Source organism: Muntiacus reevesi, chromosome 2, assembly GCF_963930625.1.
Source record: "Muntiacus reevesi chromosome 2, mMunRee1.1, whole genome shotgun sequence".
In the NCBI taxonomy this organism is placed as follows: Eukaryota; Metazoa; Chordata; class Mammalia; order Artiodactyla; family Cervidae; genus Muntiacus; species Muntiacus reevesi.
In genome coordinates this window covers 158,091,995-158,119,978 of record NC_089250.1, presented here as the reverse complement: position 1 = coordinate 158,119,978, position 27,984 = coordinate 158,091,995, and the positions used below count along the sequence as shown (strand labels likewise).

General features: G+C 44.9%; 1 protein-coding gene across 2 annotated transcripts in view; it reads left to right on the top strand.

The window, feature by feature from the left end:
- GFRA1 (GDNF family receptor alpha 1) overlaps positions 1–27,984 on the top strand; it is a 228,668-nt gene that overhangs the window by 195,053 nt on the left and 5,631 nt on the right. For both annotated transcript variants that reach the window (XM_065920124.1, XM_065920125.1), the window contains exon 8: positions 2,893–3,074. In XM_065920124.1, coding sequence (XP_065776196.1) covers positions 2,893–3,074 — 182 coding nt within the window. The remainder of the gene's footprint in view (positions 1–2,892; positions 3,075–27,984) is intronic.

Genomic DNA, 27,984 nt, shown 5'->3' with positions numbered 1-27,984 from the left:
TTAGAGAAAACTTGATCAAACTTTTTGGCCAGCCCATTACATTGTCTCATTGACTGGAATCTGCACAAGAATCCTGGGAGATGCACTAATTAGTATCCCTATGGCCCAGTGGAATAAGCAGCTGGTATTCACCTAGACCAGCCACGCCAGAGATAGGATCCAAAGCCCCACCCAGTTCCTTCTTCTGCACCCTGTGGGCTTCTGAATCAGGCCTGAGATTGGGGGACTGATGGATAAAAACACAAGCCTGAACATCAAGGACCAGGTAGAACTTCCCAGTGGGAATCCTGGGCCAAGGTTCACCTGCCTCTGAGCACTGTGCCCCTAGGTGACAGTTCCTCCATGGTACTCTGACTGATTTCTAAAGAATTAGCCAACTATTTACTGCTTGCACACAGGAAAGCTTTTAAGTGTTACTTCAAAAACCTCCTCATTGTTTCTTTTGTTGAAAAGACAAATCTAAGAGATTCACTCAGTAGGTACTTGGCTATAACCAAATGCTTTGATTATTTTAAAACGAAAACAAGCTTTTGGATACTGAAGTGAAATTTGAAACTAGTCTAAAGTGTGGAGACATTTGCCAGAATAACATTGGGCACTATATCGTGGAACTATACCTTAAGCCTCTTCTTTGGTCTTAACTAAAAAAAATCGTGTGTGTGTGTGTGTGTGTGTGTGTGTATCCTGTTTTTCACGTCCTGCACACTCTTCTGGCAGAATCCAGATTTTAATGAAGATAAAGCAATGACCATAGAGGTCAGTGTGAGAAAAAAAGATTATACTCACTTGGACTGGAAAACCGCTGCCTCAGAGAGAAATTAAAGTGGTCCCTGCTTAATAATATTTTCGTGAAGGGAAGAATGGCATCTTAATGCTAATGATTTTTTAATAAACATAAACACATTTGGTCTTCAATGAGGACCAAAGCCAGCCAGAATTTTTCTTAGTCATTCCATTTATACTTTGATTAGATGGAGCACAGCCTACCAAAGACATAGACTAAATTCAGCCTCTTGCAACAGGCCTTAGGGTAGAAGGAATTGGAATTTGTAGGTTTCAACCTGAATGCGATAACCCAGTTCCCCCATCCCTTCACATTAACCAAACCTCTCTAATTCCCCTAGCACAAGCATGACGCCAATCTATTGCTTCCCTGGTGGCTCAGACGGTGAAAGAACCTATCTGCAATGCAGGAGACCCGAGTTCAATCCCTGAGGAGGGAAGATCCCCTGAGGAAGGGAATGGCAACCCACTCCAGTATTCTTGCCTGGAGAACCCCATAGACAGAGAAGCCTGGCAGGCTAAAGTTCATAGGATCGCAAGGAGTCAGACGTGACTTAGCAACTGAACAGCAACAATGTATTGTATACTTTCTCTGTTTGCCTCCTCAACCAGAATATAACCTCCAAGAGGACAGGGACTTTTCTGTCCTGTTGGTGCCATTTGTCCCCTGCTGATTCTCAGCAGGAACAGCGCCTGGCACTTAGTAGATATTCCATTGGCACCTGAGTGAATGAGTGAGCGAGTGGGCAGTCTTCCCAAATGACAAGGCAGACATGCTGGAAATCACAGTTTCAACAAATGACATGGGTCTTCTGAATCTGCGTGCCTTAACGGGACAAAGGAAGGTTTTGTTTTATTGTTGTAGTCCTGGGTCATTTGAGGAAACTGGTTGCCCAAGTACCACCTTCTTACCTTCCACCCACCCATTAAGCTCTGTAACCCAACTGGGAGCTCAAGAAGCATTGATATTAATTTGAAGCTGTTTCCTACAGACTTAAAAATGTAAAGTTTTTGAAAACAAGCTTCCAATTTGCTGAACTTCAAGGATAACAATTTTAGAACAAAATGTCACTTCTGAGAGGAAGATTAGGCTTAAATTATTCTGTCTCGTATACTGAAAAATGCCAGCTAAGAGTCATATATTAACAATTTGCACATTCAGGTCCCAAATGGAAGAGTTTGATTTTTTATACAATGAATATGAAATAAAAAAAAAATCCTAAATCCAGGCCAAATCCCTGAGGACCTGATTAAAACCTGTTTTTTATTCATCTCGGGGAGGGGAACAACACACAACCAATTTACTCTTGCCATAAAAAACAATCTAATCCCATGAAATTGTAATAAGCTTTTAAAGTTTTACATTTTAAACTTTTCATTTAAGCAGGGCTGCGCCTTCCTAATTATGCAGATTTTGTTCAGAAGACTGGGAGCAGAAAGGAAAAAAATAATCTTGCTTACATTTTCACGATATATTATTGATGAGGTTTGGGATATATTTTTCTTTAAAGAAATCAGTTGTGTTTGTACTTTGAGCAATGCCGAGCTCATAGTAGGTGCTCTTTGGTAGCGGGTCACATTTTTTTTTTTTTTTTTTTACTATTTGATTTCACTGCCTGCTGAATTTGTATAAATGCAACTGAGTCACCCCAGTCTCATAATTAGGGATGTGGTACTTACAAATTAGCTTGCCATTAGTATAGAATTTTGACACAAGCATTTTTTTTGAAAGATGGAACAGTGATTGTGATCCCAAATAGCAGGTCTGAGGCTATTTTGAGTCAAGTTTCAAAAGACTTGACTGATGAATGTTTCAGGGAAAGGATCTTATTCAGTACCTAGTATCTGAAGAGGGGCACAATAAGTATCTATTGCACTTATAGAGCATAGCTAAGTGTCCAGCTCAGGGTTTAATGAGTGAGTTGATTTTAGAGCTCCTGACCCCTGGCTGGCTCTCAGTATGTAAGGAGTGGATGGATGGATGGGTTTTGCTCAGAGAAGGCCAGTGCTCTCATCAGAATTCCTAGTGTAGCCCTCTGGCTTCACGAATCCTGTCCGTTACATTTGCTGCTTGACTTTGAAATTGGATTTCCTCCTGTTTTACTGCAGAAAATGCAATTCAAGCCTTTGGCAATGGCTCGGATGTGACTGTGTGGCAGCCAGCCCTCCCAGTTCAGACCACCACTGCCACCACCACCACAGCCTTCCGGGTCAAGAACAAGCCCCTGGGGCCAGCAGGCTCTGAGAATGAAATCCCCACTCACGTTTTACCACCTTGTGCAAACTTACAGGTAAGGGAAGAGGCCCGAACTCACCGTTGGCATGGACTTCTGGGTGGGGACGCAGACTCATTTTCTGAAATGCGTTTAGAGATGGATGGAAAGAGATGGAATGCTGCTCAGGTTTAAATCTTAAAAGTGCATTTTAAGCATGAGAGGTGGAGATCATGATGTACTGTAGAGTGGAGAGACAGATGGACTCTGGGACCAACTCTGCCATTTACGAGGCATGGGCCTTTGGTCCAAACACTTGTGCTGGTCTTGGTGTCCTCACCTACAAAATGAGGGGCTCGGACAGATGAATCCTTAAGCTTTCTGTTTGCGAAGGGGTAGATTTGAGTAGGCTATTTGTTTATTTAGTATGCTTTTGCAGTGTTCTGTCCAAAGCAGCAGCATACAGAAAAGGAAGAAGGAACTCTTGGCTTTCTAAAAAAAAATTTTTTTTTAATTTCATACAACTTTTATAGGTTACTTTCCATTTACAGCTATTTCAGAATATTGTCTATATTCCTTGCGTTGTATAACACATCACTGAACCTGTCTTATACCCAGTAGTTTGTGCCTCCCACTCCTGTGTTGCCCCTCCCCCCATCCTTCTCTCTACTTGTAAACACCAGTTTATTCTCTCTCTGTCTGCCTCATTTTTGTTATATTCACTAGCTTATTGTATTTTTTAGATTCCACATATAAGTGATAAACAGTATTTGTCTTCTTCTGTCTGACTTATTTCACTTAGTATAATGCCTTCCAGGGTCATCCATGTTGCTGCCATTGGTGAAGTTTCATTCTTTTTTATGGCTGAGTAGTAGTCTGTTTTGTGTGTGTGTGTGTGTGCATCTTCTTTATCCATTCATCTGTTGGTGAACACTTAGGTTGCTTTCATATCTTGATTATTGTATATAGTGCTTCTGTGAATATTGGGGTGCAGGTATCTTTTCAAATTAGCATTTTGTTTTTCTTGTATATATACCCAGGAGTGGAACTGCAGACTGATGTGATAGCTCTGTCTTTAGTTTTTTTTTTTTTTTTTGAGAAACCTCCATACTATTTTCCACAGTGGCTATACCACCTTACATTCCCAGCAACAGTACTCAAGAATCCCCTCTTCCCACATCCTCCGCTGTTGCCTGTGTCCTTGTTGATGCTGACAGGTGTGAGATATCTCCTTGTGGTTTCCATTTGCATTTCCTTGATGATTATGATTTTGAGCATCTTTTCATGTGCCTATTGGCCATCTGCATTTCTCTTCGGAAAAATGTGTCTTCAGTTCTTCTGCCCATTTTTTAATTGGGGTGTTTATTTCTTTGATGTTACGTTGTATGAGCTGTTTATATGTGTTGGACATTAATCACTTATCAGCCATTTCACTTGCAAATATTTTCTCCCATTTATGGACTTGTCTTGGGAGTCCTTGGCTTTGTCTCCATCACCAGCATTTAGACTCAATGTGGAGTATTTAATTCTATCTAAAGCTATGCCAGAGACAGTGTTATTAGTGAAGTATTAAGGCAAATGTAGCATCCTGGATAGCTTCATTCTTCAGGAAGCAAAAGAAGATGCTCTTTCATTTGAGTTGCCGTGAAACACTGCACTGCAAACCCCTCGCGTGAAAACAGAGTCCAGTGAAAATGGCCCAGAGGCTTCTTTAGGGTTGAGGCAGATCTCCAAGGGCCAGGACCACAATGACCTGCAAATGGTCATTTCCTGACTTTAGTCGAAGCAGAGTGCCTATTCTGCCTTTTTATATTTTTTTCATCATAATGAGTATTCAGCTATTTGGGAACCTCTTCATATACTCACCAAGGATTTTCACACACTTCGCCTCTTTGGATATTACCCTCCCGATGGCTGGGGGAGAGATGGTGTGATTGTGTTGTTACGGCAGTGTTGTTCACCTTGTTCTTTCATCAGAGGATGTGGGGCTCCGTGAGGGGACACTTTGGCTCACGCCCACAGAGCTGACAAGTCATGGAGCCGGCCCTGGAATGTGAGGCTTGTGTTCTTTCCCTGGTTCCTCCTGAATTTGAGAGGCAGTGGTGACCACATGGTGACTTCTGCCTCCTGCCATGCTAGGGGAAGGGACATGTGCCAAGCACAGTGCTGTCCCTTCAGCCTCATCACAGGAATACGTCCTCCCACCTCTCCATCACCCACACCTGGGGCCCCACCAAGATCCCCCTCACCAGAACAGTAACCAGAAATTTCTTGGCAAATACCTTCTTGACTCACCGCCTTGTCTGTTCCCTGGAAAGTATTGGGGCAGTTTTTCTTTTTTTCTGTTTTACACTGCTTATTCATTTATTTGGCTATGCTGAGTCTTCGTTGTGGCACGTGGGATCCTTCATTGTGGCGCTCAGGCTCCTCGCTAGTTCTTCTCTCTAGTGCAGTCCCCAGACTGAGTTGCCCTGCTGCATGTGGGACCTTCATTTCCTGACCAGGGGTCAGGGATCAAACCTGCATCCACTGCATTGGAAGGCGGATTCATAGTCACTGGACCTCCAGGGAGGTTCCGGGTCAGTTTTTCTGCTTCTGCTTTGCTTGCTCTCTCCTCACCCCAACACTCCCTTCTTTTTCTTAAGATATCCCACCTGCCATTCAGCCAAGCTGTGTTTCTGTTCTCGTCCTTCTGGGTCCCCACCAACATCGCACTCTCAAACGCACTCACACAGAAGACTAAGGAGAAGGTGGGTGGGAAGGCACAAACCTAGGGTCAACCAGATGTTCTTCATACTTCTAAAGCATTTCCTGAGCCCTTCTCATCTTCAAAGCACCGTGCAAAAAATGCCAGAAGTAGGGGGAGGCTTGGGGAATACTGCGGCATCTAACCTCGCTAGCCTGCAGCAGAGCTCTGCAATTCAAGGAGGGGAAGCCACTTGTGCTAAGTCACCAGCTGGTTAGAGGTATGTCTAGAAGCAGACATAGCACCACAGAGCAGTCTCTTCTTTCTCTGTGGCCAAGCCTCAGTGTCCTGCTTCCTCTTAGGTCAACCTTCCGTTCTTGTTGGGTCTGCTCAGATTCCAGCATCAATAAAGACTGGTGGCCAGATGAGAGTAGGACCCTGTTATAATGAGGTGATGACAGTGGCCAGAGGTGGTTCCTGACCACAAAGAGGCAAAGCTCTGGCTGCAGCAGAAACAGGTTCTTCTCTGCTCGTATCTAAGTATGTGTAGTTTGATGGTAGAGGCATTGTCCAGCCTGTTTATTAACCTCCTTTGGTGTGCTGGGAACTTCATGGAGGTGGGCATTCAAAACTAAAATTCTGTCCTCTGTGAATGTACAAATGGTAGGCAAGATGCAGCTGGTCAGTGTCTTTGGAAGTTCAGACTCTGTGAATAGGTGGCATCTCAGAAGAATAGTCGTTACTGGAAACTCCTTCAAATGAGTTTTTCCCCATGGGAGAACAGTCTGCAGCCATGAGGAGGTGTTCTTCTCTGCATCTCCCTGTCAGCCTCCACCCCGCCAGATCATCTGTCCTCTGCTTTTTGGGGTACGGTGCTTGGCTTGGCCACCAGGATTTATCTCCAGCTAGATCTGCTCGACCATCTCCCCTGTAAGGGGAGCACTGTACCACTGCAGGGTTTCCCTGGCAACGTCAGGGGACCCATGAGGTCTATTCCCAAGAAACAGCCTTTCCTTCCCCTGTACTAGTGGTAGGAACTCTGCCTCATAAACAGAGGGACAAAGTGCAATTAAAGTGTGATGTTTGTTTCAGGATTGCCATTTAACTTCTCAGCAGAGTGGGGCAGTGGAGACGGGGGAATACAGAGGAAGCGGGAGGACAGCCACACCTCTCTTCCTGATGACACACTCACAGTCCACCCACCTGGGAGCTAAACAGCAGTTTACTTCTAGGGAGCTCTTAAGGGTTCCACGAAACCTCACCTTACCTCCTAGGATGACTCCCTATGAGAGCCCATTTTTGCACGCATGAAGCAGGGGGTGAGGGCTTGGGTCAAGCATGTGTGCAGACCCAGGCTTTCATCCTCACCAGCACTGTGACCTCTCCAAGCCTCCACTTCCTCATCTACAAAATGCTAGGACTTCTTTGGAGAAGGAAATGGCAACCCACTCCAGTATTCTTGCCTGGGAAATCCCATGCACAGAGGAACTTGGCCAGCTGCAGTCCACAGGGTCACAAAGAGTCAGACTTCCTAGCTGCTAGATTAAGAGGATTAAATGGTGGTAATTTTTCATTGCCTGGGGTAGAGTGAATGTTCAAGAATGTCACATGTGATGCTTAGTCCCAAGTCAGTTGGCCATTTAGTCCCTTTGCAAGAGATGGATGGTGGTATTGTGCTTTGCTTGGGGTGTTACACTGGGGAATGGTGGTGTGAGTTAGCACTAACAGTTGTAGAGCGAGTTTCATTTTGTGAAACATTTCACATGCATTGTGCTCTTTAGTCCTCACAGCATCCCACGAGTCAGGTATGGTAGTCATCCTTCTCTTTTACAAATGAGGCAACTGAGGCAGGGACATGATAGGAACTTAACTGAGATCGTATAGTAATTGTCTGGTGGGGCTAGGATGTCTGACTCCGAGGCCAGTACACATTCTCCTTGCTCCATGACCTTGGACAACCTGGGCTCTTTCTTTGACTTAGAAGTGGATAGAGAGGAAGAAGTAAAAAATTAAAAAGGAGGTCATGCAGTATTTGTCTGTGTCTGGCTTATTTCACTTAGCGTAATGTCCTCTAGGTTCATGATCTCATTTATATGTGGAATCTAAAAAAGTTGAACTGTTTAAAGCAGAGACTAAAATGGTGGTTACCGGGGGCTAGGAGTGGGAGAAATGGGAAGATGGTGGTTATAGGGGACAAACTTTCAGACATGCAAGGTGAACTAGATCTGGATATCTATAGCATGGTGACAGTACTTAGCAATATCATATTACATGCTTGAAATTGCTTAGAGAGTACATCTTAGTTGTTCTTACCCCACTCCACGCCCAAAACCGGTAACTGTGTTAGGTGTGTAATAATATGTTACTCAGCTTGATTGCTGTAAGCCTTTCACAATGTCTGAAAGTGAAAGTGTTAGTTGCTCATTTGTGTCCGACTCTTTGGGACCCTATGGACTGTAGCCCACCAAGCCCCTCTGCCCATGTGATTCTCTGGACAAGAATACTGGAGTGGGTAGCCTTTCCCTTCTCCAGGAGATCTTCCAGACCCAAGGATCGTACCCAGGTCTTTTGCTTGCAGGCAGATTCTTTATCATGGGAGCCACCAGGAAAGTCCCCAATGTATACATATATTGAAACATCAAGTTGTATGCCTTAAGTAAATACAATTTTTATTTGTCAGTCATACCTCCACAAGGCTGAAGGGGGGTAGGAAGGATAGAAAAAAAGGAAAGGAGAAGCTGGATTTTGACAGACCCATGTGTCCCAGTGCTTGCTGAAGGCAGCAGTTCGAATGATGGAAAAAACAGAAAGCTCATGCTTTAGGCATGGATGTTTCATGACTAAATCCCAGGAGAGAGAGTATAAGGGAAAGACAAAGTTTACCAGTAAAACTTCTTGCAGTTTGATGATCTCTTTAAAATGACCTACATTAAGAATGGTTGAAAGAATCAGTGGAAGCCAGAGGATCGGGAGGGATGAGTGACTGATGAGAAATGGGACTTAGCCCACGAGAACGTGGTCCCTGGCGTTGATTTAGAACTCTTGCTTCAACATAGGGCTCCCAGGAGACTCATTCTTCCCATCTGTCCTTCCTTTGCCTGCCTGGCTGTCTTCAGACAAATTACCATTTGCCAGGGGGTCCTAGAAATATCTTAGAATGGCGTTTGTCCCAGTGCATGTGTCATTACTCAGAATAGAACTGACTTAAACCAGCTTGAGATCCATTGGTAACAGATTTGGAGAAAGTCAACTATCTTTGGCAGCTCTAAAGTTCACTTCCCTTGAGAAGCACCCTCTTGTAATATTTTTAAATATACAATAATATGAGAAAACTCGGAGGGACTTGGGTTTCTGTCTTAACATTTGAGATAGATTTCCCCCTTGGAAGGGAAGAAATAAGAATAAACATTTTCAACAGTCGGTTTCAAAGTGTAATTATCAACAAACCAAACACAATTCTGTTTGGGGAAAAGAGTAGCTTTGGGTGTGGTGTATATAGGGCTCATCTGCAGTTCCTATGAAAGGCTCAGCTTTAAAAAAAGCAAAATTGATTGATTAGTATAAAATGTCATAGAAACGTCTAAGAGCTAACCCCCTGAGGTGATAAAATACCAGGTTTTGGGTAACCAGCCAAGCTCCCATGTCAGGATTAATTGGCAGGCATATTAGTAACAAGCGTGACACAGGCTGTGCTATTGTTGGCATATTTCTTTGACTTGTACAAAGTGGTCACATGATAAAGAAACATTAAAAATCCTACCAATTATTTCATCTTCTGTGCACTTGAGTGGCCTGGGAGCTGGAAAAAGCTCAGCATATTTAAGTCAAATGGACTGTACTTGTCACTTATTTAAAGTAAATATCTTCTGGAAGTGTAGGTGTTAGAAAAATCTCTACTTTGCATTGTTGAACATCACTTAACTCTGGTGGCTTAAAGTGACGACCTCTTAAAGTGGCCTTTCTTTCGGCCCTAGCTTACAGTGATCAAATAGGATTGTAGAGACTGGGGGATACAGCCTTGGGACTAGTGCTGAGGATCCTTGAGAAATCTTCACTGCCTCTGTCCCTTTTCTTGGAAGGAGATGTGAGGTGTGATTGAGAGAAGAAAATCTGATAGGTGGGGGCTTGCGCTCAGAGCCAAAGCTGCAGGATAGAGGTCAGGTGGTTGTGGGCACTTGGTGGGGACTCTTGGGACCACAGCTAGTGACATCCAAAGTCAGTTTGTTTTTATGAGCCAGAAAAACATATCTGTGAATGAGGCATGGAGGGACAGCAGTTGTGGATCTCGGGTTTACGTCCCCTCCCCTCATCCTAGTGGGACTTTTAAGGCAGCATTCTAGAGAAGAATTCATAAAAGCAACTTTTTCGATCATAAAGGAGATGTGAGTAGGGTCTAAATGAATAACTTTTGCAAGAATGCTTACTCCTAAAGTCAGCAGTGCAAAGGCTGGCTGTCCCTTCCCCCCTTCAACAATCATGTCATCTTTGGCAGTCAGACTCTTGCTAGCCCCGAGAGGGACTGTGCTGGCCCTCTGTGGGCCACGAGGGCAAAGACTTTGAGGTGGGCATTTTTTTCTGGAGCAGACCACCTGGATTCACTCGATTTGAGGCTAGGTCTGCTCCTCCCTGGCCTCTCAGGAAAGCCTCAGTACAGTCCCTTCTCTTGGCCACGTACAGTTTGAAGTTTATAGAAATGCATTGGGCACTTGTATGTTGTTGTTTAGTCACTGAATTGTGTTAAACTCTTTGCAAACCCATGGACAGTAGCCCATCAGGCTCCTCTGTCCATGGGATTTCCAGGCAAGAATCCTGGAGGGGTTGCCATTTCCTTCCCCAGGGGATCTTCCCAACCCAGGGATCCAACCCGCATCTCTTGCACCGGCAGGCAGATTCTTTACCACTGAGTCACCAGGGAAGCCCCTTGTATGCTGTAGCACAACATTTACAGGTTGGTAGTAGGGGCAGGAGAGTGAAAAGTAAAAGTGAAAGTCACTCAGTCGTGTCCAACTCTTTGTGACCCCATGGACTGTAGTCCATGGAATTCTCCAGGCCAGAATACTGGAGAAGGTAGCCATTCCCTTCTCCAGGGGATCTTCCCAACCCAGGGATCGAACCCAGGTCTCCTGCATTGCAGGTGGATTGTTTACCAGCTGAGCCACCAACGAAGCCCAGTAGGGGCAGGGGGTGATGCAGTTTGGCTGTCTTTAACCTCTGCATATAACCTCTTTAACTCATACATATTAGAATATTTGAATATTGAATTTGAATGTTGAATATTAGAATATTGCAAGAATCTCTATCTGATAAGATCTTCCATCTTGGAAAAACAGCATGCCTTACCCTTCTACTGCCCCAGTACCTCATCAGGCCTAAACAAAGTCCATCTGCCCGGATAGGGCCAGACCAGACCGGAAATGATTTTGAAGCTCTTCCCAGACAGGCCAAACCCCAAAAGTCTCAGTATGGCAGGAAGGCAATTATCCAACCCTGCTAAATACCCAGGACTCTGCTGGCTGTGACCAAGTGAAAATTTTAAGTGTTGAGTTTTAAAAGGAAAGCTGCCAATGGGTGTTCTGTAAATCATTTGTGCCAGAAGACTGACCCCATTATGTCAGCTAATCCTGGAAATACAGGAGGTAAATTTAAATCTTCTAGCATGAAGCACTTAATCAATATTCTAAATGTTTTCCTTGCAATTTATGCTAGCAGAGCAATGGGGTGCTTTGGCGTCCCGTTAATCTTCTGGAGAAGAGGCGCTGGAGAGCAAGGCCAGGGTGGTGGGGTTTTTCACAGGCTGACTGCTGGGAGGATGGGAAGCGAAGAAGGAGATAGGGAGAGATGCTTATTCCACACCCGGCCCCTTGCATGGAGGACTTGTCCCCTGGACTCATGCCATCCTTACCAGTGGTTAGAGCTGCCTGGCAGGTACCTCCTTTTCAGCCTGTGGTTGACAACCTCAAAGTTGCTTTGCTGGGAAGAGCTTGAGCTTTGGAGTTGGTTGAACTTGAGTGAGGTTCCTAGCTCACTTCCCATTGCTCTCTGCCCTGGGGCATATTTCTTACTGTCTCTAAATGTCTCCCGTAAGTTATCACCCACCTCTGGGGTTTGTTGTAAGGATTAGAGAACTAGCGCCGCTACGCAGAGGGCTCAGCGTGACCAGCCAGCCCTCTGCACTTGGAAGTGGCCACTGTTACCATGATTGATGAGCTTTAGCTCTGGATCTTGGAGCCATACAGGAAGGTTGTTCTCTGGTTTGGGTGGGGCGGGAGTGGGGGTGGACATGGATGAGGAAAGATGGAGCCCTTTAGGTGTTACTTGCTTAACTTGCAAGAAGGGTTTGAACCTCATGATATCCTGCTGGTTCTACTGTGTGGTCATTGTAGAATGTCCCAAGGAAGGAGGGGAAGGGGAGGAATATTCTATGGACAGCTGGTCAAGAAGGAAAGGAAACCCAAGACAATAAAGGACGGACCTGGGATTAAAACTGTTTGAAATTCCATCCCTCCATGCCCAGGAGTCTCATGAGAGAACCACCTAAAATCAGACTCTCGGTGCTGTGAACTTGGAACCATGACAGTAGTCACGTCTTGGTCCAGCCTGGGTGTCAGAGTAGGACTGGCTGCCCTCGGCCATTGCCACATCTCCTGAACTAGTGCTGACCTTGGGAAGAGGTGACACGCTGGTAAAAAGGAAGCACTCTCATTTGCTAAAAAGATAGTGTTTGAGAGCTAACCCTGCCTCTTAGCCTCAAAGACCAGGAGTTTGCAGTCTTTCCCGTATCTGCATTCCACCAGCACTCTTATTTGCCTAATATTTATCTTTAAACTCAGTGTCTTTTAATAGGTATGCTGTTAATAACATTTGTGAAACCAGAATGAATGCAATAGCTCTCTATATTAAAAAAATCATTATATATATTAAAGTAATAAAAATGTTTTTTATGCTACTAAATAATGTCCCATATGCAAGTGGTTCCCAAACCCCACTTTAGGAAACATTAAAATCTATTCATATGACAGATCCTAGAGCTATTTTCTTTGGTAATTTGCATCACCTCTACTTTTTATGGTTTTGTATTAATAAAGCAAATATGCAAATAGTTCTTTCGGTGGGTCAAGAACTATTCTAAGCGCATTACATAAATACATATATATATATGCTATATGATGCTGGGAAAGATTGAGGGCAGGAGAAGAAGAGGGTGACTGAGGATGAAATGGTTGGATGGCATCATTGATTCAATGGACATGAGTTTGAGCAAACTCCAGGAGATGGTAAAGGACAGGGAAACCTGGCATGCTGCAGTCTATGGGGTCACAAAGAGTCGGACATGACTGAGCAACTGGACAACAATATGTATGTGTGCATATATGTATATGTATATAAACTCATTCAATTTTGGTAGTAACTTCATGAGGTTACTACTGTTATGATTCCGATTTTTCAGATGATAGACCTGAGACACAGAGAGTCTTGATCAGGAGAAGAGAAAGTGAACAGCAGCCTATTTCTCCTCTGTGCATTTTTAACTGGCTATACTGTATAATATGTGAATCAGAACATTTTACCTTTTTGTTTCTGGATAACATTTTTCATTCAATAGAGACTAAATCAGTCCCTAAATTCTTGTTGAACATCTGGCAGATTGAGGTGCCAGACTGGTTCATAAACCAGCATAAAGAAAGGTAATGATGCTTATTCTGATACCAACTGGTGTCCTGCGGTACAAGTCAATTCTGACGCTAGCCCCCTGAGTTAGCACAGATGCTACAGGTTAAGGGCACGGTCCCAACAAGACTGCCCACTTCAGATGCCAGCCAAACTTCAGGGGTCTCCAGGCCACCTGCTTTTCTGACCAACTGGCTAAAAATTCAATTGTGGAAACTTCCATAAAGGCTGTTCAGTGACCTCTTGGCTAGGAACTGAAGAGTTCTGTAGGCCAGGCTTACTCAGTTTCAGCCCTGTTAGCCTGTTGGCCTGGTAATGCTTTGTTGTGGGGCTTGCCCTGTGCCTGGTAGGTTGTTGAGCAGCACCCCAGGCCTCCGCCTTCTGGATGCCAGGAGCCCCTTTCCTCAACTGTGGCAACCAGAAGTGGACCCACACACTTAGCGAGTGTCCCCTGCAGGACATATTCACCCCTGGTGGGGGACCACTCAGGTGGCTCAGTGGTAAAGAATCCACCTGCCAGTGTGGGAGACACAGAAGACTCGGGTTCGATCCCTGGGTCGGGAAGATCCCCTGGAGGAGGGAATGGCCACCCACTCCAGTATTCCTGCCTAAAGAATCCCATGGACAGAGGAGCCTGGCGATCTGCAGTCCATGGGGTCACAAAGAGTCAGACATGACTGAGCACACACACTCGCCCAGGAAATGAGGGCTGCTTCAGAAGCCCTCTTTCTTTTCTACTAATATCAGAGACGGCGGTGTGTGAGAGTCTTCTTGGGTTTCTTTCTTGTGTGTGGTGAGGAACATCAGGAGATGGAGGAGCAGACGGGTGCGTTGGACCAAATCTAAGTTGTACCAGCAAGAGCAATGTGACCACCACATGCCCAATTTGCGACACTTAGCTTCCCCGAGGCCACACTCGCCTCAGAGTAAGGCCCGTGATAGAGTCCTAAGAGGTGTTAACAGAAGTATTTGACCTGCTTCTCATCATTCAGGGACCCACAGGTGTCTGCGGCCTTCAGATCTTCTCTGAGGCCTCAGCCCTTCTGAGTGATAATTTCACCCATCCAGCATCCCGGATAAGTGCCCTACTGGTGACACGTCAAAAGACTTCTACTCTGCAACCAGAATGGATAGAAGTGTTTAGACCAAACTGCAGTTGGGTTTCTCCTGCGTGGACTTTGAGGCTGGGGGAGTTTTAGGAGGGGCTGGGACCCACTGGGATCAGGAGGCCAGTGCCAGATGGGTCAGCACTGAGCCCTCAGCACAATCGCTGAATCTAGATGAGTGTGATTTCTGGGTGCCATTTCCTGGGCCTTTTGTTTAAGAAAACAGTCTTGGTGCAGTATGTTATTTGTGGCACTTGGTTTGTGGTTTCTGTGAGGTTGCCATCATTTCTGTGTAATACACAGTGTTTTGTAGCACCCACTGTTGTTTTTTGTGTCATAAACAAAATAAAATTTCCAAATTTTGGCTGCACCTGGAGTTTCCATTGCAGAATGCTCTCCTGCTCAGAGGGAGTTTTTGTCCTGGGAGAAATGAGCTGCGGGGGGTTGGAGGGGTGGGGATGGTCTTCCTTTAGCAGAAGCATGAAGCCTCAGGGGACCCTACCCCCCTGCGGCCCCTGGGTTCCCCCAGCAGCCTGCTGATGGAGCTTGGGACCAGACTGCCAAGTGGCCCCGGGGCCCTGTGTGATGGGCCCAGCTACTCACTGCGTGGAGACTGACAGTGACCTCCTGGGACTTAATCTTCCCGGCTTCAGGTGCCAGCAGATGAGCTCAGAGGGAAGCTGTATCCCAAAATCCACCCGTGTTAGCCCCAGGAGGAAATAGGCTGTTGTAAAAACACTCTTGGAAATAACTGCTTGTAGAGCGTTTTCAAAGCCCTTCATCCAGGAGAGTGCTTGAATTCAGAGTTCAGAATTGGGTAGGACTCTGTTAAGGCTGCCATACAATCCAGCATGCCAGAACGCATTTTCAACTGTGTAGTCAAAGCCTATTGGAAATGGAAGCTTTCAGAGTAAAATGAGTACCAAAACACAGGAATTTCATCTCGGAGTCTAGGCTTCCTAGTAGGTACGTATGCACGTCATCCTATAGCACAGAGTGCAGTGTCATCCCTTGTGTTCATTTGCTGGGGCAGCCTTAACAAAGTACCTACTGCAGACTGAGTGGTAAGACAACAGAAATTTATTGGGTAGGGAACCTGAACAAACTTTTTGGCCAACTCAGTCCTTCCCACAGTGTTGGAGGCTGGAAGTCCAAAGTCAAGGTGTCAACAGGTTTGGTTTCTCCGAAGGCTTCTCTCCTTGGCTTGTAGATGCCTTTCCTTCTTGCTGTATCCTTACGTGGCCTTTCCTCTGTGTGTGCACACCTTGGCGTCTGTGTGTCCAAATTTCCTTTTTGTATAAGGATGCCAGTCAGATTGGATGAGGGGCCACCCTAATGGCCTCATTTTAACTTAATTGTCTTTTTAAAGATCCTGTCTCCATCCATTGTCACCCATGTGACCACCGATGGTCATATCCTGAGATAATTGAAGGTTAGGAATTCAATGTATGAATTTTTGAGCCCATAACATAACACGTAAGTGGCAGGTACTCAGCAACAAAACATTTGACATTTTAAAAATCTCGCCTATGGCGTGACTTTAAGGGGAGAAGTTTGCTGTTATCATAAGCAATTCTTCAATCCCCAGGGCTCTAAGTGTCCCCTGTGCAGCCTTTGAACATGAGAGGCTCTGACTGTTGGTGGTTCTATGGTTGAAGGAATATGGGGAGAGGAAAGGCACCTCCCTAGGGGACCAGCTCTCCTGAGAAGCCTACAAACATCAGGTGTTGTCTGCCTTGCTGAATCAGATGCTATCAGATTTCGGGCTTCTGCAAACTTAATTCAAGTAACGATTTCTTTGTGATTGGTGTATTTGCATGGTAGCTGACTTCAGTTCAACATATTGTTGGAATCCACAATACTGTAATTTAAGATTATTTTATCAGCAGTAAAGGGTTTTATAATTCATTTAAAAAGTTGTAATGGGCTCGAGCATCTTCAGTATAGTTTAATAATATAACATTTTATAGCTGGCTGTAAAATTTCAGATTACGATTTTAGCAATTGCGCAATTCTATTTTATAGTTTAATAATTGTTCAAATGAAGGAGAGTGTAAAGTTCCTAAAAACCAATTTAATGACTGAGAAAAATAGCCTTTATCCAAATCTATTGTACACCTTTAATGAACCCAGATGTCACCTTCTTAACAAAGGCAGATCGCGACATCTATTTTTCTCAGCCACAAAGCCCTGCAAATTAAGCACACAGAGTACAGTGTCTCTGAGCTGTAATTTTCTCCTTTTTCCCTCTTATATCCCTAATCTCCTAGAGCTGGAATAAGCCTGTGGCCCCCATAGGGTGAATGGCAGCCAGGCCAGTGAAAGTTTCAGTAGGAACAGGGAGTGAATTGGTTTTCTCTCAAGAAGATTCTGCATTTTACAAATGGCCCCTTGATCTCACCACTTCAACCCCAACTCTTAACTCTAAGAAGTTAAGAAGTCTTGTATAAATGCCTCCAGATAACCCCCTACTTCTCCATTCTGTGGTGTAAGTGGCAACATGGGGAGCCCTACATTATTACATTGCCCTGCTATGCTTAGTTGCTCAGTCATGTCCAACTCTTTGTGACCCCATGGACTGTAGCCCCCCCCCAGGCACCTCTGTCCATGAGGGTTCTCCAGGCAAGAATACTGGAGTGGGTTGCCGAGCCCTCCTCCAGGGGATATTTCCAACCCAGGGATCAAACCCACATCTCCCACATTGCAGGCAGATTCTTTCTGAGCCACCAGGGAAGCCCGAATGATCATAGAATTGTACACTATCACTGTTGTTCACTCAGTCTGTCCGACTCTGCAACCCCATGGACTTTAGCACACCAGGCTTCCCTGTCCTTCACTATCTCCTGGAGTTCACTCAGACTCATGGCTATTGAGTCGATGATGCCATCCAACCATCTCATCCTCTGCCACCTCATTCTCCTCCTGTCCTCAATCTTTCCCAACATCATGGTCATTTCTAGTGTGCCGGCTCTTCACATCAGGTGGCCAAAATATTGGAGCTTCAGCTTCAGCATCAGTTTTTCCAATGAATATTCAGGATTGATTTCCTCATTACACATAATAAAAGTGTTGGCATATGGTATCGGGGAGAAGGCATTGTGTCATGTTATCATTGGAATTATAGTTCGTGTTATATTTTGGGGGTTTTCCAGGGTATATCATCCCACCACTAAGGTCAGGAGATAAGAGCTCCTGGGCCAGGTACACAAACCCGATAACCATGGAGCATACAGAGCATACCTTGGGAATACAGTCCAAGAATGGTTGGGTGCAGTGTGTTTCTCCAAGGTTGTGAGGGGGGTGGAGCTCTGGCTCAGAGCCCTATTTTTGTTACAGAGAAATGGCATCAATCAGAGGAAGCCTTCTGTGGCTAGAATCCTTTCTCTCTGAGATGCATTCTGAGGACTTGGGGCCCACAGCCTGTTTCTACTCTGTTGTAAGCAGCCATGTCTGTTACATCAATAATGGGAGGCTGACTCTGAACCGCCCACCTGAGAAGTAAACAGGGGAGTGGTCATCCGTAGTGACTGCAGCCCATCTTCTGCATCACCTGGAAATGATGCAAGCTTATCTCCTTTTCTATCTCACACTCAGGGCCCTAGTTGATTGTTGTTGTTGTTTAGTCCCCGAGTCATGTCCAACTCTTGCAACCCCATGAACTGTAGCCCACCAGGCTTCTCTGTCTGTGGGATTTCCCAGGCAAGAATACTGGAATGGGATTGCCATTTCCTTTTCCAGGGAATCTTCCTGACCCAGGGATCAAACCTGCTTCTCCTGTGTTGGCAGGCAGATTCTTTACCAATGAGCCACCAGCGACCCCTGCTCTAGATGATACACCCTTCTTAGTCAGCTCCAGAGAATTTCTAGTTGAAATTTGGTGTTGCTTAGGAACAACATAAGGCTGTCCATTATCCAGTGGCATTTGGATACCTTTTGGCAGGTCAGGGTCATCTCAGCATTGATGCCACAGCTGAAAGGCACTCTTGCTGCCCAGGGACAGTCATGTGCTCCAGGCTTCAGCTGCTATCTGCACTTATTCCCCACCCCAGCACTCGACAACCCCTATGTTATACCAGGGGAGCGTATCACTTAATAATTCTGGATTCCTTTGGAGAGTCAAGGCAAGGCCATCATTTTTTTTCTCCCAAACCAAGTTCACATTCAGGTAATATACCTGAAACCTTGACCATGCCAATGCTGGACAAGGGATCATGCAGATGGTGTATCAAGAGTGGCATGGTTATTTCTCAAAGTTGCTTTTTTAGGAAAAAGAGGCCATGTGCTTCGAAGTAGAAAATACTGAACGACCAGACTTCTTGCTACAATAAAACTGGGCCTTCACTCCAGTATTCTTGCCTGGAAAAATCCATGGACAGAGGAGTCTGGCGGGCTGAAGTCCACGGGATTCCATGACTGATCGTGTGTGCACGAGGGTAGAGGGAGACGGGTTGGTAGCAAGAAACTGGTAGAACTAAAAAATAAAAAATAAAATAAAATAAAATAAAACCGGCCTTCCTGTGGACTGCAGCAGACAGTAGTGTCAGCTCCGCAGTCCTTGGATTCATCGTCTGTAATATGGGGGTAATGTGCAGGCCACCTGGAGGGTTGTGATAATTAAACAAATTAAAATTCTTAAGCATAGTAACTGAGCCTCCAGCTCAGTAACTGTTTATATCATTATTTTATCCTCTTGGTTCGTCTGTGCTGACCATGAGACAGAAGGAGCCTTTACGGAGGGACCATTCAGTGACTTTTATCCCAAAATAATCTGGGGAATGAACGTGGGCATTGTACAGGATGTGGACCCTGTGGAAGTGGGTCTCAAGTTGAAATAATTTCACATGGTCACCCATTTATGATGTGTTCTCCTAAACATTTTTGGTTTGTTTTTTTTTTTTGCTACTTTTCTCAAAAAGGGAGAATAACCACTTAAGGATGGGGAGGGGAAGAGTAGGCCCCCTCGATGCATTCTGGGTAAAGCCATCAGGCCACCAGCCCCTGTGGTCCAGAGGGCAGTGAGGCCGGCCCATCAGAGGGATAGTAATTCAGCAGTTGGACAATTGCTTAACCCAATTGCTGGGTAATAAACATGCTTAATAAAAAGGAATAGGACGTCTGCACCATCTTGGCTATAAATATGTTCTCTTGTTCTGGGGAACCTACAAGAATACCTCTGAGCACACTTAGATCGCATACTATAAATAAATCCAATTTCTTGTATCCCCTACTGACCTTTTATCCTTAGGACTTCTAACCAACAGTGCTTCCCTGAATAATAGACTGTGCCTGTGTTTGAGCTGTGGAGCTCACTTGTGGGAGGAAAATGGCTCTGGTTCTCTTGGGGAGAGGTTCAGTGAAGGGTTCCCCTCCCCTGCTTCCCTCCTGTTTGAGGGCCAGTCACATCGTGGGTAAGGCTAGAGAGCGAGCTCAGGATGGTGGGCACTGAGAAGACATCGCAGGATTTTCCCCCAGGGCACCTGTCCCCTGCCTGCCCCTTGGCTTCAGGGACCTTAGGTGTGACCTGACAGATGCTCACCTCTGGGGGGTCTTGGGGGAGCAAAACCCACCAGGCCTGGCTTGACCTCTGATCCCTTGGGTTGATTCTAGGCTGCCTCAGCCAGCTCTGTCCATGCTGGCTGTGTGACCCCAGGCGTCTTACCCTTATTATTCTAAGGGTTGATTTAAGGAATATGGGTGATAATAGGTAATGAGTACCCTAGTGGCTCAGATGGTAAAGAATCTGCCTGCAATGTGGAGACCCAGGTTTGACTATCCCTGGGTGGGGAAGATCCGTTCAAGGAGAAAATGGCAATCCTCTCCAGTATTCTTGCCTGGGATATCCCGTGGACAGAGGAGCCTGGCAGGCTACAGTTCATGGGGTTGCGAAGAGTCAGACACGAGTGAGCGACTTAAAACTTCAGTTCACCCTGTCTGGCATGGAGTTAATACACATGAGTTTTACATTGGGAATCAAAGAGATTCAAATCTCAAGACAGCCACTCAGAGCTGGGGAAACTTGGGCAGGTCCCAACCTCTCTGAAACCCCTGTGTCCTGATCTGTACCAAAGGGGACTGCCCCCCTCAGAAAGTCAAATATTTGAGTTCTTGGAGAGCATTCAGTAACCTGTGGATGGAAACATTATCAGTGGAGGCTATTCTTAAAGAGTAGCAGTCATGATCATCACAGTCATTATCACTATCAGTCTACTTGGTTTTCCTCTATTTTCTAGAACATTTTTCTCTGGCTATTAAAAGCACAGTTTTTAAAAAAAGTTTCTCAGTTTTTTGCCTTTGCTTTGTTTCTTGCTGCCCCATGAATGCTCTATCTTCCCATCCAGCAAGTGAACAAAAGCCCAGGGTCTGTTCTGTCTCCAGACTTGGGCGTTTTATATCAAACCTTAGTTGCCACCATAAGTCACAGAACCATTACAGGGCCACTCTCAGCGGCACATAAATGCCCAGGAGAATGAGAGGCTTAATAAATATTATCTGATGGTGATGAGGGCGCGTGTCTGATGAGATTGGCTTTATGCACTTCTCATCAGGGACCACGATGAATCTTTTCTGCTGCTCTCTGCACACTTGCATTTCTGAATGCACATTTGAGAAAACAAATGCTTCCTTTTGGGGCTTTCCCCCTAGTCACTGTTACACCATGATCACTGAAGATTGGCTCTACAAAGCTACCCCACCCCAAACCAAAACGTGTGTTTCAAGCAATGTTTGGCATAATCTTCCTATTAATTGGGCCTAATTTTCTAAAATGCAGCTCATAATTGCTTCTTGTCTGAATATTTTACTAATCAAGCAAGTTAAGCATGAATGAAAACACCCGGTTCTCTGATGTAGTTGCCAACTTGTGTTTGCCCCAACTTGGGGGAAAGCGAAATAGATGTAAGATGATCCAGTGAAGTTAGGGAAAGAAGAAAGGCCAGGCCGAGTGCCGCGTTAAGCTCCCTGCTGTAGACAGTGTCTGCACACAGCGCTACTTGCCATCCTGCCATTAGTGTTAAATTACAAGCGCCAGGCTGCAGACATCCTTTTATGGTGTGCGGGAGACTGACAGGCCAGCCCGAGGGACTGCTTAGCTAATGGAGGACTGTTGATATATCTTACAGGACTGTATCTCTTTCATCGCATTCATTTTTAAATCCGAGGAAACACAGAAGATCACGAGCCAGTTCTATTCAATATCACGTTCACAAGGCAAATTAGCTGAAGCTTTTGCATTTTTCCCACCCCTGCCTGAATCCGAGAACACTCAGCATAGGGACCATAGAAGAACTCGGAGATCATCAACAGCAATTTGGATTTTTAAAAGCACTTCCAACACGAATATCACATTTGATTCTCACAACTCTGTGAAGTGGACAGCAGGGTGCAGTTATTATAATTATAGATGATGGTTGAAAAGCCAGGACAGGACCTTCCTAACCTGTGTTCTTTATAGCATACCATATCAATCAAGCTGGTACCAGGAGTGAGTTCTAAATCATTCAATTTAGAGTTCTCAATCAGTTCTAGAAGTTCTAACTGACCCACATTTAACCAATTCACCACATGAGCCAACCTCGCCACCATCCCCCTGTAAACATCCGATGCCCAAGGCAGGCTGAATGCCCCACACTAGGGGCCTCTCTCCTTCTGCTCACCTGGGCCCCTTGCTTTCTCCAGTGGAGATGCAAGCTTAAAAGATTCAGGATCATTTATTCTCAAACCTTTAGGTGCTGTTGTATTTGGTATTTTGCTTACCTATTTTAATTTTTATTTGTTTGAAGAAGGAAATGGCAGCCCACTCTGGTATTTTTGCCTGGAGAACCTTATGAACAGAGGAGCCTTGAGGGTCCATGGGGTTACAAAGAGTCAGACACGACTTAACCACTGAACATTTTAATTAAATAAGCTGACTACAATGTAGTTTAAATTCCACTTCCATTTAAAAATGGTTTTGGATTAGGTGTAGGCCAAACAACAATAAAAGACTGAGAAAAAAATTTAAATATAGAGAAATTGTGCACTGAGAGTCCTTGGTGGGTATCAAACAGAAGTCATTTCTGTTTTAAAGAAATGAAAACTGGATGTTGTAGATTACAAATGATAGGTGTAGCTTAGGCAGAATGTAAGCCAGGGAATTCCAGTCAGTAAACTCTTTTTAAAAAACTTTTCCAAGTGGCCTTGATTATGTATCCAAAAATCAGTCAATGTATGGCATTCAATTTTTAAATTAAAATGTTTGATACAATACAGGCAGTGGAATATTACTTGGCCTTAAAAAAGGATAAGATTCTGCAATATGCAATGATGTGAACAAATCTGAAGGACTTCATGATAAGTGAAACATCCCCATCACAGGGACAAATACTGCATGATTCCACTCTCATGTGGTATTTAAAATAGTCAAACTCATGGAAGCAAAGAATAGAATGTGTGTCTCCAGGGGCTTAGGGAGGGGAGCATAAGGAGATGTTCAGCAGGGACACGGGGTCAGTTATGCAAGATGAGTAAGTTCTGGAGGCCTGCTGTGTAACCTCATGACTGTCCATAACCGTGCTGTGTTGTACACTTAAAAATTTAAGAGGGTAGATCTCATGTGAAGTGTTCTTACCGCAGTGATTTTAAAAAGGAGTTTCTAAATTTTAAAAAATGGATACAAATGTGTAATTTTAAAGTCATTTAGTGATTTTGCTCTTTAACTTAATTTCTTTAATGACCAAGGGCCCAGCCCCCAGGGCCGTCAGGTTAGAAAGTTTCTACTCTAGGCTTGGCCGTGCATGCTAAGTCACTTCAGTCACGTACGACTCTTGGCGACCCTGTGGACTGTAGCCTTCCTGGCTCCTCTGTCCATGGGGTTCTCCAGGCAAGAGTACTGGAGTGTGTTGTCATGCTCTCCTCCAGGTGATTTTCCCGACCCAGGGATTGAACCCACATGTCTTATGTCTCCTGCATTGGCGGGTGTGTTCTTTACCACTAATGCCAACAGGGATTGACCCTGCGCCCCCTGCATTGCAAGGCCAAGTCTTAACCACTGGACCACCAGGGGAGTTCCTCAGGCTTGGCTCTAAGCTCAACCTAAATTGCAATGTTAAACTTGGAACAACCCACAGGTACCAAGTCTCCAATACCTTCTAGACTCTAGAACATGAATCCACATCACCCAGACACACACTCACTCATGCAGTGAGTTCACTGCACTCTGGTTGTTGGAGGCCTTGTCTGAACAGCCCAACTGGGATCTGAGCCTATGCTTTCTTGGGATGAGGAAGTATGCCTTCAGGCCTCCAGTCCTCTCCCCACCCCCTTCTTATGACTGGCCTCAACCTGCCCAGAGTCTGCCAGACTAACTAGACTTGGCACCCAGTGAGCCTTCCGAAACCTGTACTGAGTGAAACATCTTTATAAGGTCTTCTTAGAGCTTAATATAATGAAAGCCTTTTGGCTGAGGTTCAGGTAATATGCAGACACAGTGTCTTGGAGGGAGTAGGTAGACGAGACGTGGTAGGAAAGCTGCCCAAGAATTATTTCACTCCCATCTCATTAGTACCCTCCTCGCAGACCCTCCGCCCCTTCCAACCCATGCGGCTGGCAAAAATCAGCTTGGAGGAAACAGCCAAACACAGGCTCTGAAAGACAAACGCCCAAACCCAGGGGCTCAGAGCAGGCCTTATTCATGTGTCCACTTGTTTTACACGCTGACTTGACTACACATTATTCAGACCAGTGGTTGCAAGCAGTTGTTACCAAGTTCGTAGCAAAAGCAAATCATCCGGAAGGTGAGTTTCAAAACAGACAGGGACAGGGATTTTAGAAAGGCTGGCCAACTGCTTGTGACCTGACCAGAAATAAAACATCTCCTGCCTCTCCCAAAGTCAACAGGCAAAATCCGAAAAGCTGAGAAGTGTGCCACTGGGCACACGACCATTACTTTGCTCAGATCCACTAGGCAGGCAGCTTCTTTTTTCTGTCTTCTTTGTGTGTGTAGAAATTAATTTGGGCAAATATGTGTCACGTGCACATACAGAATTGTTACATAGTAAGGTGTACCCATAAATGTCTATAATCAGGTGAATTCATTTTGTTAAAATGCAGTGTGAAAAATGAGAAAGTAATAACTGATTGCTCTGTTATCCTTCAAATTAGGTACACAGCCTTCTTAGGCTTTGTCTTATGAGAAAAATATAAGATGTGCAGATTTAAATTGAGAAGTGGCTTTGAGTTCTGGATTATTTCAGAAAGAGCTCATGCGATGGTTTTCCCTAGCAACGGTCCAATTTGTGCTGCAGAAGAGGCTCGTATGCTGATAAACTGGTATTGACAAGTGTGATAGATACAGCTCGGTATTTAGTGAGTGCTGGAGAGCAAAGTTGATTGCATTTTACAGTCTGTGTATTTCTCTGTTTATTGCTTGTATTCTGTCATTAAGCAAACAGGTTCTTAATATAGCAAATCTCTCTAATCAGTAAAGCAAGGGAGAAAAGAACCAGAAGCATCATTAATTATGACCATTTGGCTGCAGCCTGGGCAATCTGTTGCTATTGGATTGAGCAACTTCCTCCAGTTTTATTTTCTGGAGGTAGAGCAGAAACTGGCTTTTCTTATACATGGAGGAGAGTAGAGAAATGTTTCATGCCCTGCTGGCTGACAGCTGCCTAAAAACCCAAGATTAAACACTAGTCCTGGGGCAGCAAAAGCCAAGCTGCAAGTGGGTATGCTATTAAGTCTCCAGTTTTGTAAACAGAGCAAGTGTGCAACTCCAAAGCCTGATCCCACCCAAGGCTCTGGGAGAGCCCACTGTGGCCAGAACGCATGGGGCATGCGGTGCCTGATGGGTTAGCTTGACAAAGAGTTCTGGACTCTATGTATGTCTGAGCATTTTGAACAGGAAAGCAGTCGGCACCAGACAGGCTTTCCAAATGCTAATCACAGGGTTAAAAAGCAGGAGAGTCATCGTCTGACTCCAGGTAACAGAGATTAATAGCATCTAATACATTTATTAACCCTCTAGTGCCAGGGACTGGTGGAGTCTGGCTCCAATTACAGTGACATGGAAATTCTATTACGTGACATGCCTGACTTGGGGATTACTGCCAGTGACAGTTTTATAAGACTATTGACGGGATAAGGGTTGTGAAGAGCCTAAAGACCAAGTTCCAGAAAGAGAGAAAAGCTACTGGTTTGTGGATGGGTTTCTCCAGCAGCCTGTTCACTGTCTCAAGATGAAAACCTTGTGGTCCCGTGTTTTGGTGGCGTTGTTTCCCCCAAGTTGGAGGCTTCTCTCATAACCACATAGCTATGAATTAGGTGATATGAAACCCTCTTTCATAAAAGAGATTAAATAATTCATTTTCCAACATGCTGGAACTGTGGTTAAAATTGACTTTTAGAAAAACTGAAATTCATTCTCTTCTTTTGTATCCCTCTTTTAAAAAAAAGATCATATTTTAAAGCCACAAACTGTACGGTTTGGTGTCTAGATAGATCTAACTAGTCAAGCTTTATTTTGGGCCCCTGTATATCTCTTTCTTTTGACTGCTCCACACGGCATATGGGATCCTAGTTCCCAGACCAGGGATAGAACGGAGTCCCCTGCATTGAAAGGCAGACTCTCAACCACTGGACCACCAGGGAAGTCCTCTGTCTTCTTAATAAGCAGGGCTTGGCAGATGGAACTCGTTCCGTTACTACACTCCTGCTTTTATCAGTTTAGGACTTGGAAATGGTGCTCTCCCAGTTTCTTCTACCTTACCTTATCCTTTGTAAGGTCTCAGAAGTTTTTATTGGTTTGTTTTGTTTTCAGTTTTCCTGGGACTGTCCCAGTTTTCATCAACTGAGTCCATGTTCAAGATATGTAAATTATCTTTGTAATAGTTAAAAGTGGGAGATGCCCTGTAATTGTATCTGTTTTCATTTATCAGATATGACTAGTAAGACAGTGATAGCTGATGTTTTAAAAAGCACTCAGGATTGTTGTCGTTGTTGTTCAGCCGCTAAGTCATGTCCAACTCTGCGGCCCCATGGACTGCAGTAGGCCAGGCTCCTCTGTCCTCCACTGTCACCCTGAGTTTGCTCAAACTCCTATTTATTGAGTTTGTGATGCTATGTAGCAGTCTCATCCTCTGCCACCCCCTTATCCTTGTGCCGTCAATCTTTCCCAGCCTCAGAGTCTTTTTCCAATGAGTTGGCTCTTCGCTTCAGGTAGCCAAAGTATTGGAGCTTCAGCATCAGTTCTTCCAATGACTATTCAGGGTCAGTTGCCTTTAGGATTGACCAGTTTGATCTCCTCGCAGTCCAAGGGACTTTCAAGAGTCTTCTCCAGCACCACAATTTGAAAACATCAATTTTTCAGTGCTCAACCTTCTTTATGGTCCAGCTGTCACATTCATACATAACTACTGGAAAAAGCTTTGACTATACGGACCTTTATCAGCAAAGTGATGTCTCTGCTTTTTAATACACTATCTAGATTTGTCATGGCTTTCCTTCCAAGGAGCAAGTGTCTTTTAATTTCATGGTGGAAGTAACAGATTGCTCAGGCTTCTACAAGGGACTTTCAAGAGCTGGATTTTCTTAAATGGGCTCTGGATATGCGTAGGGGGATTTTTGACCCTTAGTGGTCTCAGGAAGGATTCAGAATGAATACAGGAATTATAAGCATGCAAGCTGCTAGGCATGCACAGGTGTAAATTCCCAGGCTCTGCCCCTCCATCTGCAGCTTATGAACCCTTAGAGGCATTGGACACCCAGCTGACACCATTGAGTCCAAGCAGCAGACCACTGGCCCTCCAGCCCAGGTTTGGTGTGGGATTTAAAAGATCTCATGTCTGTGTGCAATCTGATTCGTTTATGCAGGTGTTATCTGCCCTCCGCCTCCTAATCATATCACAGATCTTAGTATGGTTCTCATGAGGTTCTGGTGGAACTCAGGGTCTTCTCTGCCCTGCCTCTGAGGTTGTGAGGGTTTCCGGGATCCCCCAACCTCTCAATGGGAAGCAGTGTCAACTCACTATATAAGTAGAGTATTTAGAAGCCGGCATACATGGACTGCTAAGCTTCTGGAGTGCTGAGTGCTTCTGTGGATTGGTCATGGGTTTGACAGGAGAGAAGGCATTTTCTCAGAGACTCTGCAGAAGAAGCCTGGTGGCACATGGTTACTTTTCCTCAGCAGTTCATCCAGTTCTGCTCACAGAATAGTTCTTGAAGCCAGATGAGCTTGAAGTTGCTACCTCTAGCTTTAATGAAGCCATAGGGCTGCAGGGAGACACGGCCAGAAGTTGACTATTTGCTTTAGACAGAGGCCAACAAGAGGCCCGTCTTGCAGGGAAGAAGAGCCCAGAGCCTTCACAGGCTTGGAGTTGGTCTCTAACCATTCTCAGACAGAAGGCAAGAGCCTGGGAACTTAGACCAGGGCATGTCTACCCAGTTGTACAACTGTAATCCTGTACACAGTTGAACTCTCAGTGACTAGTTTAGGACCAAAATTTACCTGTGTCAATGCAGAGTCCATTTAAGAAAATTAGTTAAAGTAGCGACA